The 19,775-nt window shown below is 37.4% G+C and overlaps 1 protein-coding gene across 2 annotated transcripts in view; it reads right to left on the bottom strand.

The window, feature by feature from the left end:
* LOC124593754 (dolichyl-diphosphooligosaccharide--protein glycosyltransferase subunit STT3A) overlaps positions 1–19,496 on the bottom strand; it is a 114,449-nt gene extending 94,953 nt beyond the window's left edge. The window contains exons 1-4 of one of the 2 annotated variants that reach the window (XM_047132090.1): positions 19,359–19,478; positions 8,431–8,541; positions 7,813–7,925; positions 3,725–3,892 (exon numbers count right to left, since the gene is read on the bottom strand). In XM_047132090.1, coding sequence (XP_046988046.1) covers positions 3,725–3,892; positions 7,813–7,909 — 265 coding nt within the window. In that variant the 5' untranslated portion in view covers positions 7,910–7,925; positions 8,431–8,541; positions 19,359–19,478. Of the gene's footprint in view, positions 1–3,724; positions 3,893–7,812; positions 7,926–8,430; positions 8,542–19,358 lie in introns of both variants that reach the window. The other variant, XM_047132089.1, reaches the window with a different exon arrangement.
* Between the last annotated feature and the right edge of the window lie 279 nt (positions 19,497–19,775).

Raw genomic sequence — 19,775 nt, 5'->3', positions numbered from 1 at the left:
TTTTAACATGCCACCAACAATGAGGTCATTAGAGACAGTGCACAAGCTTAGAAATACAAGGATGCAAGGGAAATTTGCCAAGTCATTTTCAAAGGAATTACAATGGCAATCACTTTAAAGATTTGATAAAACACCTCAAAACAGCATCTGGATGGCTTAACAAAGGCGAGTCTACTATTTAAATCTTCCCACAATAAGGCAGTTGAGTAAGATGAGGAGGAAATTCACATGCACGCAGTATGATGTAGCTGTTCAATATATGTCAAATACTTTCAGAAGAAAAATTAGTTTTTTAAGGAAAGAACTGGCACGTACAAGCAATACAACATTTTTCTTTAACTATCAAAAACAGTCTTGGTCACAATTTATTTATTACGGTGACTGGTTTTGACCACTACTGTGGTCATCTTCAGACCAATGAGCAAGAACCTCCTCCTGGTGGTAAATCACATATTTGTAACACATTGATTACTGTTCACTCATACAATGTATTCAAAAGTAATACAGCGTTTATTCCACGTAATACAGCGTTTATTCCACAAAAGAGTAGAAGCTCTTTGTTTATTACCAAAATGACCGAGAAATATGGAATGGCAGAAATAATTAAAAATTGGCCGCATAATCAATACCGAAATGGATGGAACAATTTCATACTGAGAGCGCACAAAATTACTCACCTTTAATAATTATATGCATAAAATTTCCAAATTTCATGTCAAAAACTTTTGTTGCTGGAAGTTTCCAACATGTGCCTCATTGGGAAAATTTGAAGAAATCTGAATTTCTCCTAAACAGTCTCATATTCAAATATGTTGTTAGTCAGATAAAATTCTTAGGAATGTCTATTTTCATCAGTAGTTTTAAAACTAAATAAGCCACAGACAGATTTGATTCTTCCAATTAATTCTCTCTCTTACATTACTAGACTGAGAAGCCTTTACTTCATCACCAAAAGCCGATAACAAAACAACTTCTATAAGTTAATGAGAGGCGGTCTTTCTTCACCTATGGCATGTTATCCAACTTAAAGGAATATAAACATGTATAAGAAAGTATCCTTTACCGATATTTGCAGGAAGTTACTGAAAATTTACGTCTTGTGCGATGAAAGCCAACCATGAGAGAAACCACTGATCTGGTTGATACCGAAAGTATTATCACCCAAAACCTTCCTACAAATAGTTTTATATAAAAAAATCTATTGTCCAATGCGTCAGTACACATCCACCATGAACGTGTGGAGTAGCAACTGGGAGAAGTCATGGTTATGGAGTATTTGTTCTGTAAAGCAACAAATTCAATGCTCAAGAATATTGTCATTATAGTAAACGTAGGTTACGTCCCATCTGTAATACATAACATTTGAGTGAATTAAATCTTAGTGATTCACTTATATTACTCACCATGCTCAACTAATATTACTCATCATGCTCAATGTTACACATAAGTCTAAGATTATATTGCCATTAAGTAGGGTCAACTTTGGGAAAATTTCATGGATTGTGTCTAGTTCAGCTGCAATTATCAGTGGCACTACTAAACAATGCTTTTGTTTCGTACAACTACAAGTCAAAAAACAATAAAGAAGTTGTTATTAAAACAAACAATGTTATGTATATATCTGAATACACGACTTTCACACTACTGAAACTCTATTTTTTGTTTTTTGATCTGTAAGGTTGGGTTAAGAAATTATCAGCTATGTGAGTAGTGAGGGCAGATAATAACGTATCTCGTAACAATTCTTGGAGGTGATTCATCTATATCAGTACTCCGCAAATCACATTTAATTGTCTGGCAGAGGGTACATTGAACCACCTTCACATTAATTCTCTATTATTCCAATCTTGTACAGCGCGTGGAAAAAATGAACACCTATATCTTTCCGTGCGAGCTTCTAATTAATATGTTTAGTTCACGACATTTTATAGACACTTAGCAGCAGTGTCAAAAATATTTGCAGTGAAAAGTTAAGTACAAGAAGTTCAACAGCAGCTATAATAAATGGAACACTTCTTTCAAAACTCAAGGCTTGAACAGCACAATTTTTTTTAATTTCTTTCAGTTCCAGTTCTTTCATTTCTCTATACACTTTCAGTGTTGTTATTCTCATTTCATGTTTCCCAAGCACCACCGTGTTTTTATTTTAAGTTCATTCTCTATGCACTGTAATCTACTATTGCAGCTTTGATGTTGCACTGGGAGAACACTTTCTGTTCTTTTTAATTCTGGGACACAGTTTTGATGATGTATGTTCTATAGCAGAGCGAAAGTTTGTGTGTTGTGCATCTGCCTGTAATTAGAGTTTCAGTTATTATTAATTCAAAATATGTGTCTTATTACTGTCAGTTGCGTTACACTATCATTCTTTCCAACTCAATGAAAACGCTCTTTCCTATTGTCTTCATTTCCACTGTCATCAATGAGAACAATATTTTAATATGAAGTTACTGTCTTCTACTCATTTCTGAGAGTACTTTTAACACAAAAAAAGAAAAAAAATCAAATTGCAAATATCTTTAATTACAGACCACTCATGATGCTTTACCTCAATAACGCGAAATGCATCTGATGAAATAACACACATTTTCTTGTAGTTGCGACAACAGAACAAAAATAACTTCAGGAATTCAAAGGCAACTACGGGCAATAAGGTTACACAAATGAAAAATTCATCTACTCATTTACTGGTGTTCTGAATGAACTGCAACATTCAGTGTTTATTTGCATCCACATTAAAAACACGAAATGAATAAGAATATAAAAAAATAATATCATGAATTCCTTTTACACAGCAAATTGATTCAAAAAATTTATCTGTGCATATAAAATGCACACAAACCACCGCATATAAAATCCGGATTGTCATCATAGCATTGGAAATAACAATAAATTGTGGCTTCAGGCCTGTAATTAGCTTCTGCCCATTTTCCATAACAATAAGCATGATGAAATTACCACTTCCAGGTTTATGCATTTCACAACCATGGAAGACTGATACTGTTTTTGCCCCAGTTTACACAGTACATTAATTACATAGGGATGAAATACAGCAAGTGTGAAGTGCATCTTAAAATTACACCCTGCCATTTGTGAATGCTTTCTTGGTTCTTTTATTAATATTGTCATTCTGAATTTTCAAACATTTCCAGTCACAATTTGTCTGTGCATTCTATGAATTGAAGTCAACAGCAACTTATTTTCAGGCCATTTTGTTGCTTTGTATTTACAATGCATGGGTAATAGCTGCAGTCAAAGTGTGGTAATTGTATCAATAGCTGATTATAGTGCAGTTGTCAAGCGTGTTTTGTGCCAATTTAGATCAACATTGATCATTCTTTTTCAGTATGTCAAAGTTTAGTGTTATGCAACGGCACTTAGTCCTGATCACAGTTCAGTTTCTTGAACTAAGGTCGAAACTGAACTCAAGTAAAATGTTTGTAAAATCTACCCTTAATGGTTCCAATTTTATTACAAAAACTATAAAGTTTTACATTTAGTTGTTAACTCACATGGCAATTTTCACTTGACATCTTGAGAAACACACAACACTGACAGACCTAATAGCAGGGCACAACAAAATTTACAAATTCAGCAAGATATTATTCTAGATTTGAAGCAGATTGTAGATTTGGAAAAGAAGGATAAAGGCTATCACAAACAGTATTGCCTCCGAAAAGTAAATATCCATAATGGTTGGCCCGGAGGGGCTAATATTGCTTACCTCCAATTATCCTCCCCAGAGGATACCATGCTCGATCATCAAACCAATTGTGAAACTTGTAAAAGCCTTCCTCAGCTAAATATTTTGTTGTTCTGTAGTTGAAATATGGATCAAACTCATGTATGACACTTTCAAACCTCAATACTGAGAACAATCTAGTTGCAAATGCTGTAAAAACAGAATTATTACAATTTTACAGAACAATACCTTAAAATTTTGATGCTGTAAATTAGCATATATATTGTGATATTGTGCCTTCATGTTCTATCATTTGTGTAGATTAGATTAACTTAAAATTACAAACATATTACAAGTCCACATACTGTGCTAAAAGAGTATACTGTGTGGAATGTCACCCATGTTAGCTACAAATATTTACTTTTTAAACCCAAAGGAGCAGGTTTAGCAGACTAATTGATTAGGTTTTCTTTCTACATACAAAGTAGAATCTTTCTGTAACAATGTATCAGCTGAGTGTGGATGACGTGTGTGTGTGTGTGTGTGTGTGTGTGTGTGTGTGTCAGAGAGAGAGAGAGAGAGAGAGAGAGAGAGAGAGAGAACAGGATTAAATTCAGTGCTGAGGCACAGTCTACTACTGTCCAAAAGAACCAAGATTAAAATCCTTATACAAGTTCTTTGTGTGTTCCCTTATATTTGGTTTAAATGGTGACATAGTGGAACATGATAAACAAAGAAAACAAACAGCTCTCTTATTGACACACAATACAATCTGCATTTCAAACAGCAGTAAAAGTGAGATTACACCGTAACAGCTCCATTAGCACCGACACAGTTTTCAGACATTTTCATGCCTACTGCACTATCCTGACCACTGCTTTTTATCAAAAGTAGTGAAAGCTGATGACCAGAAGCTATTTCTTATGCTAAATATTTAGAAATCAACAGTTTTAACTTTGATCCCTGGTCAACAACAAAACACCACCAAAGCAAACAAAATGAGAACATGCTTTACCTCTTTTAACTACATAGCACGTAGCAGGAATAGATATATTAGTGCACTGTTTCATCAGCTTCAGGAATTTCCAGACAGAATACAACCGCTACTGTGCTTTTTAGGGTACTGCCCTAACAGTCCTCCAAATTAAAATGTCAACAAATGACAGTCACGTGAAACAATGTAAAATTTTTATCTTTGGAAGTTGATCATGTGTAGATACACACCTTGTGAAAGGCTTGGTTAGTTACATGTTGCGTGAACCATTTTGCACGGTAGATCTTAAAGTCGTGGAACAAGTCATTTGACATTCACATTGCAAATTAATTTGTACATACGGTTACATTCTGAACATTTCCAAGTTTTCTCTCTCTCTCTCTCTCTCTCTCTCTCTCTCTCTCTCTCTCCCCCCCCTCTTTTTTTAAGAAAAATGAGTTAATATCACTTTGGCAAATTACCAAAAATTTTTGTTGCAGCATTGTGTATTCCTTTTTATGCTAAAGACAACCTTAATATGGAGTAATTAATGTCATTTCCCCTTCTGATATTGTAGTTAAGTTCCTCATTGTTCCTTTTGAACTGTAGTGGATTATTTACAACAAACTTTGCGAGGAAATAAATATACTGTGTAGCAGTAGTCAGAATGCCCAACCTTAAACAGATGTGTACAAGATGATGGGTGAGCACCACACATTATTCTTACGGCACATTTTTGAACAATGAACACTTTCTTCCTTAAAGATGAGTTACCCTGAACATTATTCCATTATTGTTGAATGAAAATATGCTAAATATGTCAACTTACTGATTTGTACCTCTCCAAGATTTGCAACAATTCTAAGTGCAAATGTCACTGTACTAAGAGGTTTTAATAACTCCAAGTTAAATTCTCATCAATATAGACCCCTGAGAATTTTGGAAGTTTCCACCATATTTATTATTCCATTATGTGCTACACTTATCACTGTTGTAATACTTCTAGATGTGCAGAACTGAATACACTGTGTCTTCTTAAAACTGAGGGTGAGAATATTCACAGAAAACCAGTCAATGATACTTTTAAGAACTCTGTTTACCATTTCTTCTGTTTCTATACGTATGCTTGGATTGATCACAATACTAGTGTCATCTGCAAAAAGAACTAATTTTGCTTGTTGTTTACTATATCGAAGATTGTTGACATACGAGGAACAGCAGTGGACCTTATTTCTTCCGTCTGAATTATGTCCTTGGACTATATTGCTTGAATTACCAAGTACAACTTTCTCCATTCTTTTGGTTAGATATGGCATTATCAATTTGCTGACTATACAATTACCTTAATAAAACCTCAATTTATCTAGGAGAATATTATGATTCACACAGTAAAATGTGTTCGATACTTTGCAGAAAATATCAACCAGAGCTATTTTATTAGTTAATGCTCGTAAAATTTGGTGAATGAACATACAAATGGCATTCTTAGTACAACATCTCTTCTGAAATCCAAACTATGGGGGATATTATCGTTGCCAAGAATACATCATCTCAAAAATGTTGGAAAATTATGTCAGCAGTGAAACAGGTTGGTAGTTACTGACATCTCTCTTCTCGCCCTTCCTAAAGAGGGGTTTAACAACTGAATATTTCAGTCTCTCTGGAAAAATGCCTTGATTTAGTGATGCATTACATGTTTCTGATAATACTGGGCTTACTACCTGAGAAAAAATTTTTAGTGTTCTATTGCAAACACCATCAAAACCAGATGAGCTTTCATTTTTGAGAGAATGTATAATTTTTTTAATAGCAGAAGAAGAAGCTGGGGGACACATTCATGTGACTGAATTTAAGTTACATTTTCAACATACTGCTGTGATTTTGTTCTTGAACTGTTTGTGCCTATGCTTTTGACTAAATTTAAGAAATGATTCTTAAACACATTTGCTACTTGTAACTATCATTTATAGCCCTTTCATTCAGTTCAATAGTGATGTTGTCCTATTCTGTGGCTAGCTGTCCTGGCTCTCGTTTCAATATATTCCATGTGCCCTTAAGTCAGTTGTCAGAAGTACTGATTTCTGACATTAGGTGCAAGTTCATTGATTTTTAAAAAATAACCTTTCTTAGCAATTTTGAGCAGTGTGCAACTACTGAAGGATACCTACTTGTTCTTGCCAAGAGATACATTTCCCTTTTTCTTTCACATAATACTTTAACCCCTCTAGCGATCGATGCTTTTTTACATGGCGATTTAGTGTCCTTTCTGATTAGCTTATGCAGAAAGCTATTTTCAAATAATGATATGAATTTATCATGGAATAGATTGAATTTAATGGCAGTATTTGATTCATTATAAATTACATCCCATGTTATTGCCCGTAAATTATTCTTAAAAAAAAAATTTGTCCTGGAGTCATTAATTATTCTAACTGATTTCCAGTGAGGACTATCCACACAGGAAGGTGCTATGTTATTTATGCTAACTTTGCATCATCATCATCAGAGACAATATTTGCTATTAAGTAAACAGTTATTTTCTTGCTTTGAGCTTCATCAAAGAAAATAATATTGATTAGGGCCCTACTGTCTTTATCCACCCATCATGGAAAGTTAATTACTGAGATCAAATTTTAGGGCCCAAATAAGGTTTCCAGATCATTTTTGTTATCAGTATCCTTCAGCAAATATACACAGAAGTGACCAAACTGTTAACTGTTTCCTGCTCTACAATGGACAGCACAGTAAGGAATCCAGATTCCTCATAAATAGTTCAAAATTTCCCAGTGGGGATCTTCAGCATTAATTCACAAGTGCACACGTCTTTGTGCTGATCACTACAAATCTAATAGTCTCAGTGTTTTTGAACTTCACTTCTGTCTTAAATGTATGCAGCAACTCTTTTCCCCATGTTATTTCTTCATGAGTAAGCTGCAATAGTGTAATCTTTCATACATAACTTATCTAACCCTGTGGTTATGTTGTGCTCACACAGGCACAGGATGTTTATCTTTTCAGATCGCTCTAAATTTTCCAAACAGACATGAAGCTCTTTTAAACATGAAAAACAAACACGAATTCATTGCAAAGTTTCCACAAAAATGCAAAATTAAAAAAATCAAAACAAAATTAATGTGAGTATACTGTCAAAACTTACATAGAATGGCTGCTAGAGATAAAATACTCAGCTTCAACAATGTCTCCTGCTTATCCGTAGACATACGAAAAGCACGAGACTTGACAAGTAGCCCCATTGTGCTATAAGGTGACCTGTAAAAAGGAACACATTTATGTCATTATAATTGCTACTTGTGGACACATGTCTGTAAACTGAAGCATTTCACAGCAAAAAATTCAACACAAATAATTCTACCAATGTGGGATGAATCAACAGGAGACCAATTGATTTGCAAACAAATTCGTGCTTCTAAAGCTTTTGTAACAGCTAACATATTACAAAATCTTCCATTTTGATGGTTGAAAATTTCCCAGCATATTTGTGAGTAGATCTGAGCAGCCTCTTTAGTTACACTGATTATCTGTAACTTGACTGATAACATTACACCCTTCTACATCAAACTGGTTGTTCACAAAACAAACATACCCTGTGTTGTATCCAACCTCTAGTTCCTTTTCTGTGAACATCATGTTCACAGGCACTACTGCGTATCTAATTTTTTTTAAATGGTTACACTTTATTATTATTAAGGACAAGAAGAAAAATTTCCAACAATTTAGGAGTACAATAGGTACCTCTTACAGAAACTGTACTAACCAGCACAGATGGTTTATTTGTGATAGACCTTTGTCTCACACAGAAATATATGATGTGTTTGTTTCGCCTTATTGTGACATGTTTCAGCATGTGCAGTCATCACATACTGTCCTATAAGGAAAGAGAAACAAAGAGCAATCAACATGAGCTAATTTACAAATAATTTTGTCTGTCTGTGAACAAATGTTTGAAAGTGAACAGAGAGAGAACAGAACATTGTTTATTTTGCTTCAATGTTAATTTATGGAATGAATTTTTTTTGGGTGGGGGGAATGACTCTTGCCAATAATATATAATTTGTGTTGACACTTTGCAATTATATCTGTAGTGGTTGCCATTCTTGCTGCCACTGCTGCAGATTTCAATCTAAAGACTGGTTTGCTGCAGCTCTACACTAGTCAGTCCTGTGAGAGTCTCATCATCTCTGCTTAACTGCCTAAATCTACATCCACATGAACTCACTTGTTATATTCAAATCTTGGTCTCCCTCCACAATTCACTGGCACTTTCCTCCATTACCTAACTGACAACTTATTGATTCTTGAAGATGTGATTGTACACGAATTAATTTCTCACTGATTTGATTCAGAACCACTTCATTTAATCATCCAGTCTACCCGTCTAATTTTAAGCACTGAAGAGCATGTTGTGATTTCCCTAACATGCCAGTGCTCGAAGACTCTCTGGGCAGTGATGGCTAGAAGACTTCTGTCTTTCAGTGCTTCAGAGAGCTGTTAGATGGATGTTCCTGTTTTCATAAAGTGATACCAAACTTGAAAAACATATTACAGGTGTCATCGGTTCACACACATTTGTTGATGACAGTGTGCTTCTGTAGTCATCTTGATTGCAAAAGTTTGTCATAAAATGGAATACAATCTGACAGACGTAAAAATTCCGGTGCTACTTGAAGAATGTGGTTCTGAAGTTGAGAATGATGGTTTCGAAACCAATTAGTCTTTCTGAAACAAACATTAATCTACTTTTTTTCTTCATGTTATAAGCAGGACCACACTAAGAAGCCAAAAAAGTTAACAGATTCTTGTAGAACACAGCAGTCACTGTTATGTGAATGGAATGTGTTAATGTTAACCATTTTTTGCTCAACAATTTTTTTTCTCCAGAAATGCTTTTTTGCTATTGGCAATCTGAATTTTATATCCTTTCTACGACAGCAATTGTTCTGCTACCCGAACACCAAAACTCATACTATTTTCAGTGTCTTGTTTCCTAATCTAATTCTCTTGGCATCACTTAGATTAATTTGGCCTCATTAGTTCATCTAATAACCTCTTCACAAGACACTAGACAATTGGATTAGTGGATCTCTCATATCCTTTGCCATCTGTTGTAGAATTACCAAGTCATTGGTAAAAATAAAAAATAAAAATCTCTTTTCTTCTTCCTGAACTTTAATGTCCTTTCTGAATTTCTCCTTGGCTTGCTTCACAGCTTGCTCAAAGTGCACACTGGAAGACATTGGGAGAAGGTTACAACCCTGTCCCTCTCCCTTCTCAAATACTGTTTCCCCTCTTATGTCCTTCAACTCTTAAAACTGCAGTCCGGTTCTTGAACAAGTTTTATATAACATTTCACTTCCTGTATTTTATACCTTCAGAATTTGAGAGTATATTCTAGCCAACAGTGTCCAAAGCTTTAAATCCACAAATACCATTAACGTAGTTTGCCTTTCTTCAATTTAACATCGAAGGTAAGTCGTAGGGTCAGTATCGCCTCATGTGTTCCAGTACTTCAATGGAACCCAAACGGATCTCCCCTCGGTTGCCTTCTACCAATCTCTCCATTTTTCTATAAATAATTTGTCAGCATTTAGCAACAATGAATTCTTAAACTGATAGTTTGGACTTACTCACATCTGTCTCCTTTGAAACTGAAATTAGTATGCTTTTCTTGAATGTGTGAGTATTTTCTCATATATCTTGCTCTCCCAAGATTCACAAGAGAGAATTTCATTTAGACAGCTGCCTTGTTTTGGCTTAGGTGTTTCAATGCTCTGTCAAACGCTTACTGTACTATCTCATTTCTTCATCTATTTTCTCTTGCCATAGCGTTGCTAAGTTTCTTTCCTTTGTATAGTCCATATGTACGCTGAAGTGCCAAGGAAACTGGTATAGGCATGTGTATTCAAATACAGAGACATGTAAACAGGCAGAATACGGCACTGCAGCCAGCAACCCCCATATATAACAAAAAATGTCTGGTGCAGTTGTTATATCGGTTACTGCCGCTATGGCAGGTTATCGAGACCAAAATCATTTGAGCTTGGTGTTACAGTCGGCACACGAGCTATGGGACACAGCGTCTCCAAGGTAGCGATGAAGTGGGGATTTTCCCATACAACCATTTCACGAGTCTACCATGAATATCAAGAATCCAGTAAAACATCAAATCTCCGACGTCGCAGCGGGCAGAAAAAGACCCTGCAATAATGGGACCAATGACGACTGAAGAGTATCGTTCAATATGACAGATGTGCAGCCCTTCCAAAAATTGCTGCAGATTTCAAAGCTGAGCCATCAACATGTGTCTCATGCAAACCATTCAACACAACATCATTGATTTAGGCTTTTGGAGCCGAAGGCCCGTTCATGTAGCCTTGATGACTGCACGACTCAAAGCTTTATGCCTTGCCTGGGTCTTTCAACGACAGTGAATACTGATGACAGGACACTTGTTTCCTGGTCGGTCGAATCTCATTTCAAATTGTATAAAGCAGATGGACGTATGTGGGTATGGAGACAACCTCACGAATCCATGGACCCTGCATATCAGTGGAAAAGAAGTTCAAGCTGGAGGCAGCTCTGTAATTGTGGGGGGCTTGTGCAGTTGGAGTGATATGGGACATCTGATATGTCTGACAGGTGACACGTACGTAAGCATCCTGTCTGATCACCTGCATCCATTCATGTCCATTGTTCATTCCGATGGACTTGGGAAATTCCAGCACGTCAATGCGACACACCACGTGTCCAGAATTGCTACATAGGCACTCTTGTGCATTTGAACACTTCCACTGGCCACAAAATTATCCCGATATGAACATTATTGAGCATATCTGTGATGCTTTGCAACATGCTGTTCAGAAGAGATCTCCACCCCCTTGTTCTCTTACAGATTTATGGACAGCCCTGCAGGATTCGCGGTGCCATTTCCCTCCAGCACTACTTCAGACACTAGTTGAGTCCATGCTACATCGGCACTTTTGCATGTTCGCGAGGGCTCTACACAATATTAGGCAGGTGTACCAGTTTCTTTGGCTCTTCAGTATATATTCAATTCCGATTCAAAAACATTTGACTGCACAAGCAACTTATCTGACACCCCTGCCATCTCCCTCCTATTATTTCGTACATTTTCACTCATACTGGGTTTCACTATTAATTGTGATACACGCTGTGTACAAATCTTGCACACGAGTGGTGCTGGCACACTTCTCAGATTGGTGCCCATGTGACCACTGCAAATGATACCCCCCTGCATAGAAATTTTACAGTAGTGGCGCCTCTGATACCCCTCTCAACCTGGCGCCACAAGCAGTCGCCTGTGATGCTTGTGCTTTAAACTGGCCCAATATTCGTTTCACCTTTCAGTCTTCATTCAGGACTGGCTTGTCAGCTGAGATTTTGATATTCACACAGCTTCTCTTTTCTGTCAATGTTTCAGACATATGTACTGTCCACTGCATTTTCATATTTCCTCCTTTCCTCAGTTGAATTCAATATCCCTTGTTTTATCCAAGAATTTCTACTAGATCTTGTCTCTTTCCACATTTGATCTTCTAGGCTACATTCGCTATTTCATCTCTCAAAGCTGCCTTTTCAACTGCTACTGTGTTCTATTCCCATTTCAATCAAGTGTTTGCATTTATTCTAGGTCTTACTCATAAAATATAAATGCATTCTGTGTATTGTTTCATATACCATTATCAGTCTTCCCACCACTGTAGCCCAACAAACCTTATTACAGGGTGTTTAAAAAATGACCGGTATATTTGAAACGGCAATAAAAACTAAACGAGCAGCGATAGAAATACACCGTTTGTTGCAATATGCTTGGGACAACAGTACATTTTCAGGCGGACAAACTTTCGAAATCACAGTAGTTACAATTTTCAACAACAGATGGCACTGCAAGTGATGTGAAAGATATAGAAGACAACGCAGTCTGTGGGTGCGCCATTCTGTTTGTCGTCTTTCTGCTGTAAGCGTGTGCTGTTCACAACATGCAAGTGTGCTGTAGACAACATGGTTTATTCCTTAGAACAGAGGATTTTTCTGGTGTTGGAATTCCACCGCTTAGAACACAGTGTTGTTGCAACAAGACGAAGTTTTCAACAGAGGTTTAATGTAACCAAAGGACCGAAAAGCGATACAGTAAAGGATCTGTTTGAAAAATTTCAACGGACTGGGAATGTGACGGATGAACGTGCTGGAAAGGTAGGGCGACCGCGTATGGCAACCACAGAGGGCAACGCGCAGCTAGTGCAGCAGGTGATCCAACAGCGGCCTCGGGTTTCCGTTCGCCATGTTGCAGCTGCAGTCCAAATGATGCCAACGTCCACATATCGTCTCATGCGCCAGAGTTTACACCTCTATCCATACAAAATTCAAATGCGGCAACCCCTCAGCGCCGCTACCATTGCTGCACGAGAGACATTCGCTAACGATATAGTGCACAGGATTGATGACGGCGATATGCATGTGGGCAGCATTTGGTTTACTGACGAAGCTTATTTTTACCTGGACGGCTTCGTCAATAAACAGAACTGGCGCATACGGGGAACCGAAAAGCCCCATGTTGCAGTCCCATCATCTCTGCACCCTCAAAAAGTACTGGTCTGGGCCGCCATTTCTTCCAAAGGACTCATTGGCCCATTTTTCAGATCCGAAACGATTACTGCATCACGCTATCTGGACATTCTTCATGAATTTGTGGGGGTACAAACTGCCTTAGACGACACTGCAAACACCTCGTGGTTTATGCAAGATGGTGCCCGGCCACATCGCACGGCCGACGTCTAATTTCCTGAATGAATATTTCGATGATCGTGTGATTGCTTTGGGCTATCCGAAACATACAGGAGGCGGCGTGGATTGGCCTCCCTATTCGCCAGACATGAACCCCTGTGACTTCTTTCTGTGGGGACACTTGAAAGACCAGGTGTACCTCCAGAAACAATTGAACAGCTGAAGCACTACATCTCATCTGCATGTGAAGCCATTCCGCCAGACACGTTGTCAAAGGTTTCGGGTAATTTCATTCAGAGACTACGCCATATTATTGCTACGCATGGTGGATATGTGGGAAATATCGTACTATAGAGTTTCCCAGACCGCAGCACCATCTGTTGTTGAAAATTGTAACTATTGTAATTTCGAAAGTTTGTCTGCCTGAAAATGTACTGTTGTCCCAAGCATATTGCAACCAACGGTGTATTTCTATCGCTGCTCGTTTAGTTTTTATTGCCGTTTCAAATATACCGGTCATTTTTGAAACACCCTGTACAAACAATGTGTTTTGGAGATACATTAAAGGTGATGTATCACTGAAACAGCATATTTATATAATACACAAATATAAATACAAAATCCACCCAATATGGCACGTTAGCTTTTAAGGCACTTAAATAGTATTTGCAGACTCAATTTGTTTCTGTCCGTCAATCAGAACACAGGACACATGATTATTACAAGCAACTGGGAATAACAGGATGGCAGAAGTTAAAAAGAGCCAAATATTGGTGACAAGCAGCAACAGAAATATCGGGTCGACGGAAGCGTCCGATCCCACCTGTCGGCTTTGACCCGCGACGTAAGGCTGTTGTGGTGTGTGACGTCACGACAGTGCGGAATTTAATTTGTGAGAGTGGTGTGTTTGTAGGTGTTGTTTTGATCCAATCAATGGTGCTCTCTGGTGGTGTGTTAGGTGATGTTTTGGGTTTAGTTTGCGAGTGTGGCGTCATGTGTGAATTTTGGTAAATTGCTTTTTTTATGTCTCTGGTAGGTATGGATATGACCGACAGGGTCAACAGTTTTTGGCTGTCCGCTATGATGGGGTACAGTGCGTTGCCTCTAATAAAATTTCTTTAACTATTCGGATTTTTGGATGAAGTCGTGAAGAAATGAGGCTTACTTAAAGTTCCGGCATCTCAGTCCATGGACGGCTGTATGTGGAGATGTCATAAGGATAACAGGTCAAGGGAAGTGTTCGAACCCAATGTGTGGCTGTGAATGTTGGTATTTGTATCGGGAGATGTTTTTGAGCTATATAGGTCAAGGGAAGTGTTAGGTCCTAATTTATGGGATCGGGAGCTACTGCTGAGCTATATAGGTCAAGGGAAGTGTTTGATCCCAATTAATGGGATCGGAAGCTGCTGTTGAGTTATATAGGTCAAGGGAAGTGTCCGATTCCAGATGATATTGTGTTTAGTGGTATTTGGGGAGTTTTGTGATGTTGGTTTTTTTCGTCTTTTGCGTGGTTTTGTATGGGGGTGGGTGTCTAAATTTGTTTATATTTAGTTTGTCCCCACCCAAAAACCCCCTATTTCCCGCGCATGTCCCGTTAGTGTCATTAGGCTTTTTGTGGAATGTGTGTGTGTGTTTTTCGCTGTATTTTCGTCCTCATAATGTGTATGTAACGACTTTATATGCGCCATATTGGAAACGTGGTTTACGGTCGTTTCCATCATATTTGTGACATCATGGGTCAAAGCAGACGGGCGGGACCGGACGCTTCCGTATTTCCCAAATATCATTGCCGCTCATTTCACGCACAGCCATTTAGGCTGTGCTCAAAGGGTTTTGTCTATACACACCCCCAGCAATCAAAATATATTCTGGGAAAAAAGACCAAATATTTATAAGAAACAATATTATAATATTGATCATCACAAATATTCAGCTGGGGCAATTTAAGCAGTGTTCTTGGCTCACAGTCAACCACATTTTACGAAATCTTGACATACTCAGGGAAAAAATTGCCAAATACATGTTACAAGCAATATTATAAATTTCACTAGTGCACTCTAATCTACCGACCAATCTGTCTCCACAAACATTCAAATCTGTTACTTTCATCAATTCACAACAAAACTGTTACCTTCCCAATGTATCTTACACTTTGCTAGGCTGCAGCTCAATCAGTCACCAAAACCAGATTTTTTGTGACAACTGAAGCTGTTCTCTTTGGTGCCTGCCTTGCCACAATCTCAGAAAGCATTATATATTCAGAAAAAACATACAAATATTTGCGACAGTGAAAAATGTATATGTCACCGCTTCACTCAGAACAATTTAACCTGCGCCATTACTTCCGAACCTGATCACACCGTCAGAAATCGTGATTTTGTAAACAGCAACATATTTGGAAAAAAATGGCCAAACATTTCTCACAACCAAGAATAGAAATGTCATTACTTCACCCACAGCAATTTAAACTGTGGTCTTAGCTCCCATGTTAATCACATCCCCAGAGAAAACGGTTTCTGCAACCAAAATTATATATGAAGGTACAGCTTTACTAGTTTCCATGCTGTACGTATATTGATTTACATGCTGATCCAACAAAGAAGTCAATTTGTGATTGGCTGACCAGATCATACGTCCTTTGTTAGCGGTGATTGGCTGACTCGTGTCCCTTGTGCCCACTGTGATTTGCTTCTTTCACCCAATCTAACAGCTGTCATCTCGATATCACCCCTTAAAAGCTAACATGCCATATTTGGCATGTCATCATTATTAATATTTGTGAATTAAGAAAAAATCTATAGTTGCAATGATTAACCACATTAAAGGTAACTCCAAGATACATTGTTTTTGGTTCGGTATGTTGTACTACTGCAGCAGGATGTGCAATAATGGTATATAAAAGTGTTATCACAATCTGCATTGTGTAAAAAAGAGAGAGAGATAAGAAGCTTGTATATGATTGTACAATGGAGTGATACTGAAGCTGAGATTTTGCAGCAGATTGCTGGGCAATTCGGTGTGTGCTGAAGCAATGTAAATGGAAATCTGAAAGAAATATTCAACATATAATTATAATTTGCATCAGTGACTGGGTTCAATAACTACAGCTTGACTGCTGCTATGTGGATATCTACATAAAATGCTAATTTTATTACAGAGTATTAATCTAAAAAAAAAATTGTGTTTCGTGGGATAATAAGGACCCATTTAGCAGCAACACATTATTCCAGGTCAAGGAAACCACAGAAAAGTTAAAGTGTGACTGTCAGACAGGCATTTCATTCACTTTCCTTCTCAACAAAATATTCCAGATGAGACAGCTCTATGATAAGAGGTTAAACCTTAATCCTCCTCTCTCTTCCATGACAAGAAAGAAAATGAGCCAAACAACACAGCCCACACTTGTGCAACGATTGAGTCATTGATGAATACTAAATATTCTGTACAACAGTTCAGTCACTGAATTGATGTTGATTCACTTCAGGATGCATGCATAACATTCAGCATTACTATGTGTTTTGATATTAGGTAGGCTATGGTCAGGATATTTGACTACTGTAGTGGTCATTGTATGCAAATATAATACTTTACAAGAAGGAGTCAGCAAAACATTAACAGTATCCAATATGGTACACATCACAGGATCACCAAACACCAGTATCACCAGTATACAGACAAGAAATAGAGCATTGGATGTGAGACAAAGGCAGAGAACACTTTGGCAATTCCACAAAGTACACTATGCACCCTCTGTGCAGAATGCATCAAACATCTGAGTTCTCGCTAGCACACCACAATGAGTAGTAGTCATCTCAGACCCTCAAAATCCTCAATTTCATTTAGAATAGTGAGAGTAAGCAATAACTCTTAAATTTATATCTCAAGCACAAATTATTTATAGCACGGTGCTAACTGCTGAGGGGGGAAGCTACAGGATACTACCACAAAACAGGGACAGGCAATTACATAAGAACATACATATAAGTATTGGTGTTAACTAATATAAAATACGCATTTTGTAAGTTTTGACTATTTTTCCACGTACTGCAGAGAAATTGCAACAGTTATAACACCTTTACGTAAATATACACCAAGTCCATTGATGTTATTATCAACCACAGATCACAAAGTTGGTAATACTGTAGAAACACGAAACAATGTAAAATCTGCAGGGCTATACAAAGTACCAATGAACATGCTGAAACAATGCGCACAAGCATATAAGCTCCTTTAACAACCACAGTGAGAATTATGCTCTTCGTTAAACAGATGGACAGATACAAATTTTAACATTAAATTTTAACGCTAAAAAAAATTTAACATCTGAGGTTTAGCTCACAACACTAGTTGAAAATATGGGATCAAAGTGAGTAAATTGGGTTTTTATCAGGGACACAAATATAACTACCCTATTCTTATATAGGCCTAAAGTGTTCAGCTTTGAACTATTGAGATAGGAAATCTTACTGTGAATAACCTCTGGATGAAATAAATGACACATTAAAAAAATAATAATAAAAAAAAAAACCTTTTTGTCTATATCTATAATATACAAAACAAAGACATCATTCCCCTCAACGAAGTGCCAACTGCAGGCCTACCTATACACTATTGGCCTTTTGAAAAATGCACTTTCAACAAGAACCACCAAATGACATTGTAAGGGGGGGAACACACACACACACACACACACACACACACACACACAACGGAGATCAACAATTGAAACATACAAACAAAAACATTCCAGATACCATATGCCATCACAACTTGAAGAATAGAATGATGGGTGGCATTGTTCATTAGAAAACTGCTTCACCTCACTTAGTATGTAGTAAACCACAGAACAACTCTTACTTTCCCTTTGTAGCATTTCTGTTGCAAGGAGTTTAACACTTTGATTCAGTACAAATGTTTGATTTCCAGCAAAACACCATAGGAACGGTCATTACAAATAAACTGGCGCAAAATTAAGTCGTTTAAAGCAGATACTTAACGTAAAAAAAAGAAATCTTTCATTGCCCCGCTGTTGTTTGCAAACTATGTCTGTCAGTGCACCACAAAGTTATAAGAAATTCCAATAAATAAACATACTGAGAAATCTCCCATTACTTTTATGAAGCGTAAGAGAGACATGATATAATGTAGTTTGATATATATTTCAGCTCAAAAGAAGTACAGTAAGACTGAGTACTCAGTAAGGGTGACTAAAGACAGCATGTATATAATGGGTCAACAATTCACCCTGAGGGAGCTTCTTGAAATCAATGCAATAACCAACCAACAAGAGACACAAAAACAGTGTTCCCAAAACACCGTAACTAAGTGAATTTTTGTCTAACAATGTATAGTCAGATCAACCAGGTATACAACTCCGGATGTTGGTACCAAACCAAAAACCCATAAGGCCATACAATCAGCCTCTGACATCGCCACCGTGGTGCACAACCGAAAATGTAGACATGAATAGATACTTGGTTTCTCCAAAACTTTGAGGAGTATCTCATTCCACCTCCCACTCTCTTCCCTTCTAGTAGGTAGTGATGTTTTTCTGGTGACGTGCAATATTCCTGCACCGTACACGCTATATTTCAGAATTATACTCCAACCCCGGGCTAATAATCAACGATCTCTCTAGACAGATGTTCGAATTTCAAGAAGAAATGCTGTGTAAGTGGAAGCTGCAAACAATGTACAAACACACGCATATAAACAAATTGGAATTCCCCACAGTAGGTAGCTTGCAGAATTACAAAACGCCTGTACAACCATGAAATTAACCCATTACAACAAGCCGGTACGACACGTACTTACAACATACAAGGCAATTGGCAAGCCGGTAGTCGGAACACATGCACATCCACCTAACACGTAGATATATTTAACTTTTCTAACACCTTTCATCGCTTTATACTAATACTAATCATCATCAACACTTACAATAGCTCGCGGCACCAGTAATTGCACTTCAAGGAATGTGTACTTCAACTCATGGAAAAATTAAGTACTTGCACACGTTTCACCACATCAGCAGTTGGCAGCTTTTATCAACTTCCCCAGAAAGAGAAACAACAATATTTCAAAGATATTCAACACAAAGTAGGTTTGTTTAGAATCGATAATATGACATTCAGAGACCTACACATTTGGGCATTCGATTATTAGGCATTCAGTGAAGATGAAAGCGATATGCAGCAGGTGCTATTATTAAAGAATACTTAAAAAATTGTAAAACAAGTGTTGGGTATGGAACTAAAAAAAGTATGCATCGAATACACGAAGATGATGATGCCATTCCGTTCATTTGAGACAGCAACATTACAACCAACAATGTATGGCCTTAAAACACTGTAAAAA

Source organism: Schistocerca americana, chromosome 2 (genome assembly GCF_021461395.2).
Source record: "Schistocerca americana isolate TAMUIC-IGC-003095 chromosome 2, iqSchAmer2.1, whole genome shotgun sequence".
In the NCBI taxonomy this organism is placed as follows: Eukaryota; Metazoa; Arthropoda; class Insecta; order Orthoptera; family Acrididae; genus Schistocerca; species Schistocerca americana.
Note: the sequence above shows the minus strand (reverse complement) of the source record. Positions and strands in the feature narration are given on the sequence as shown.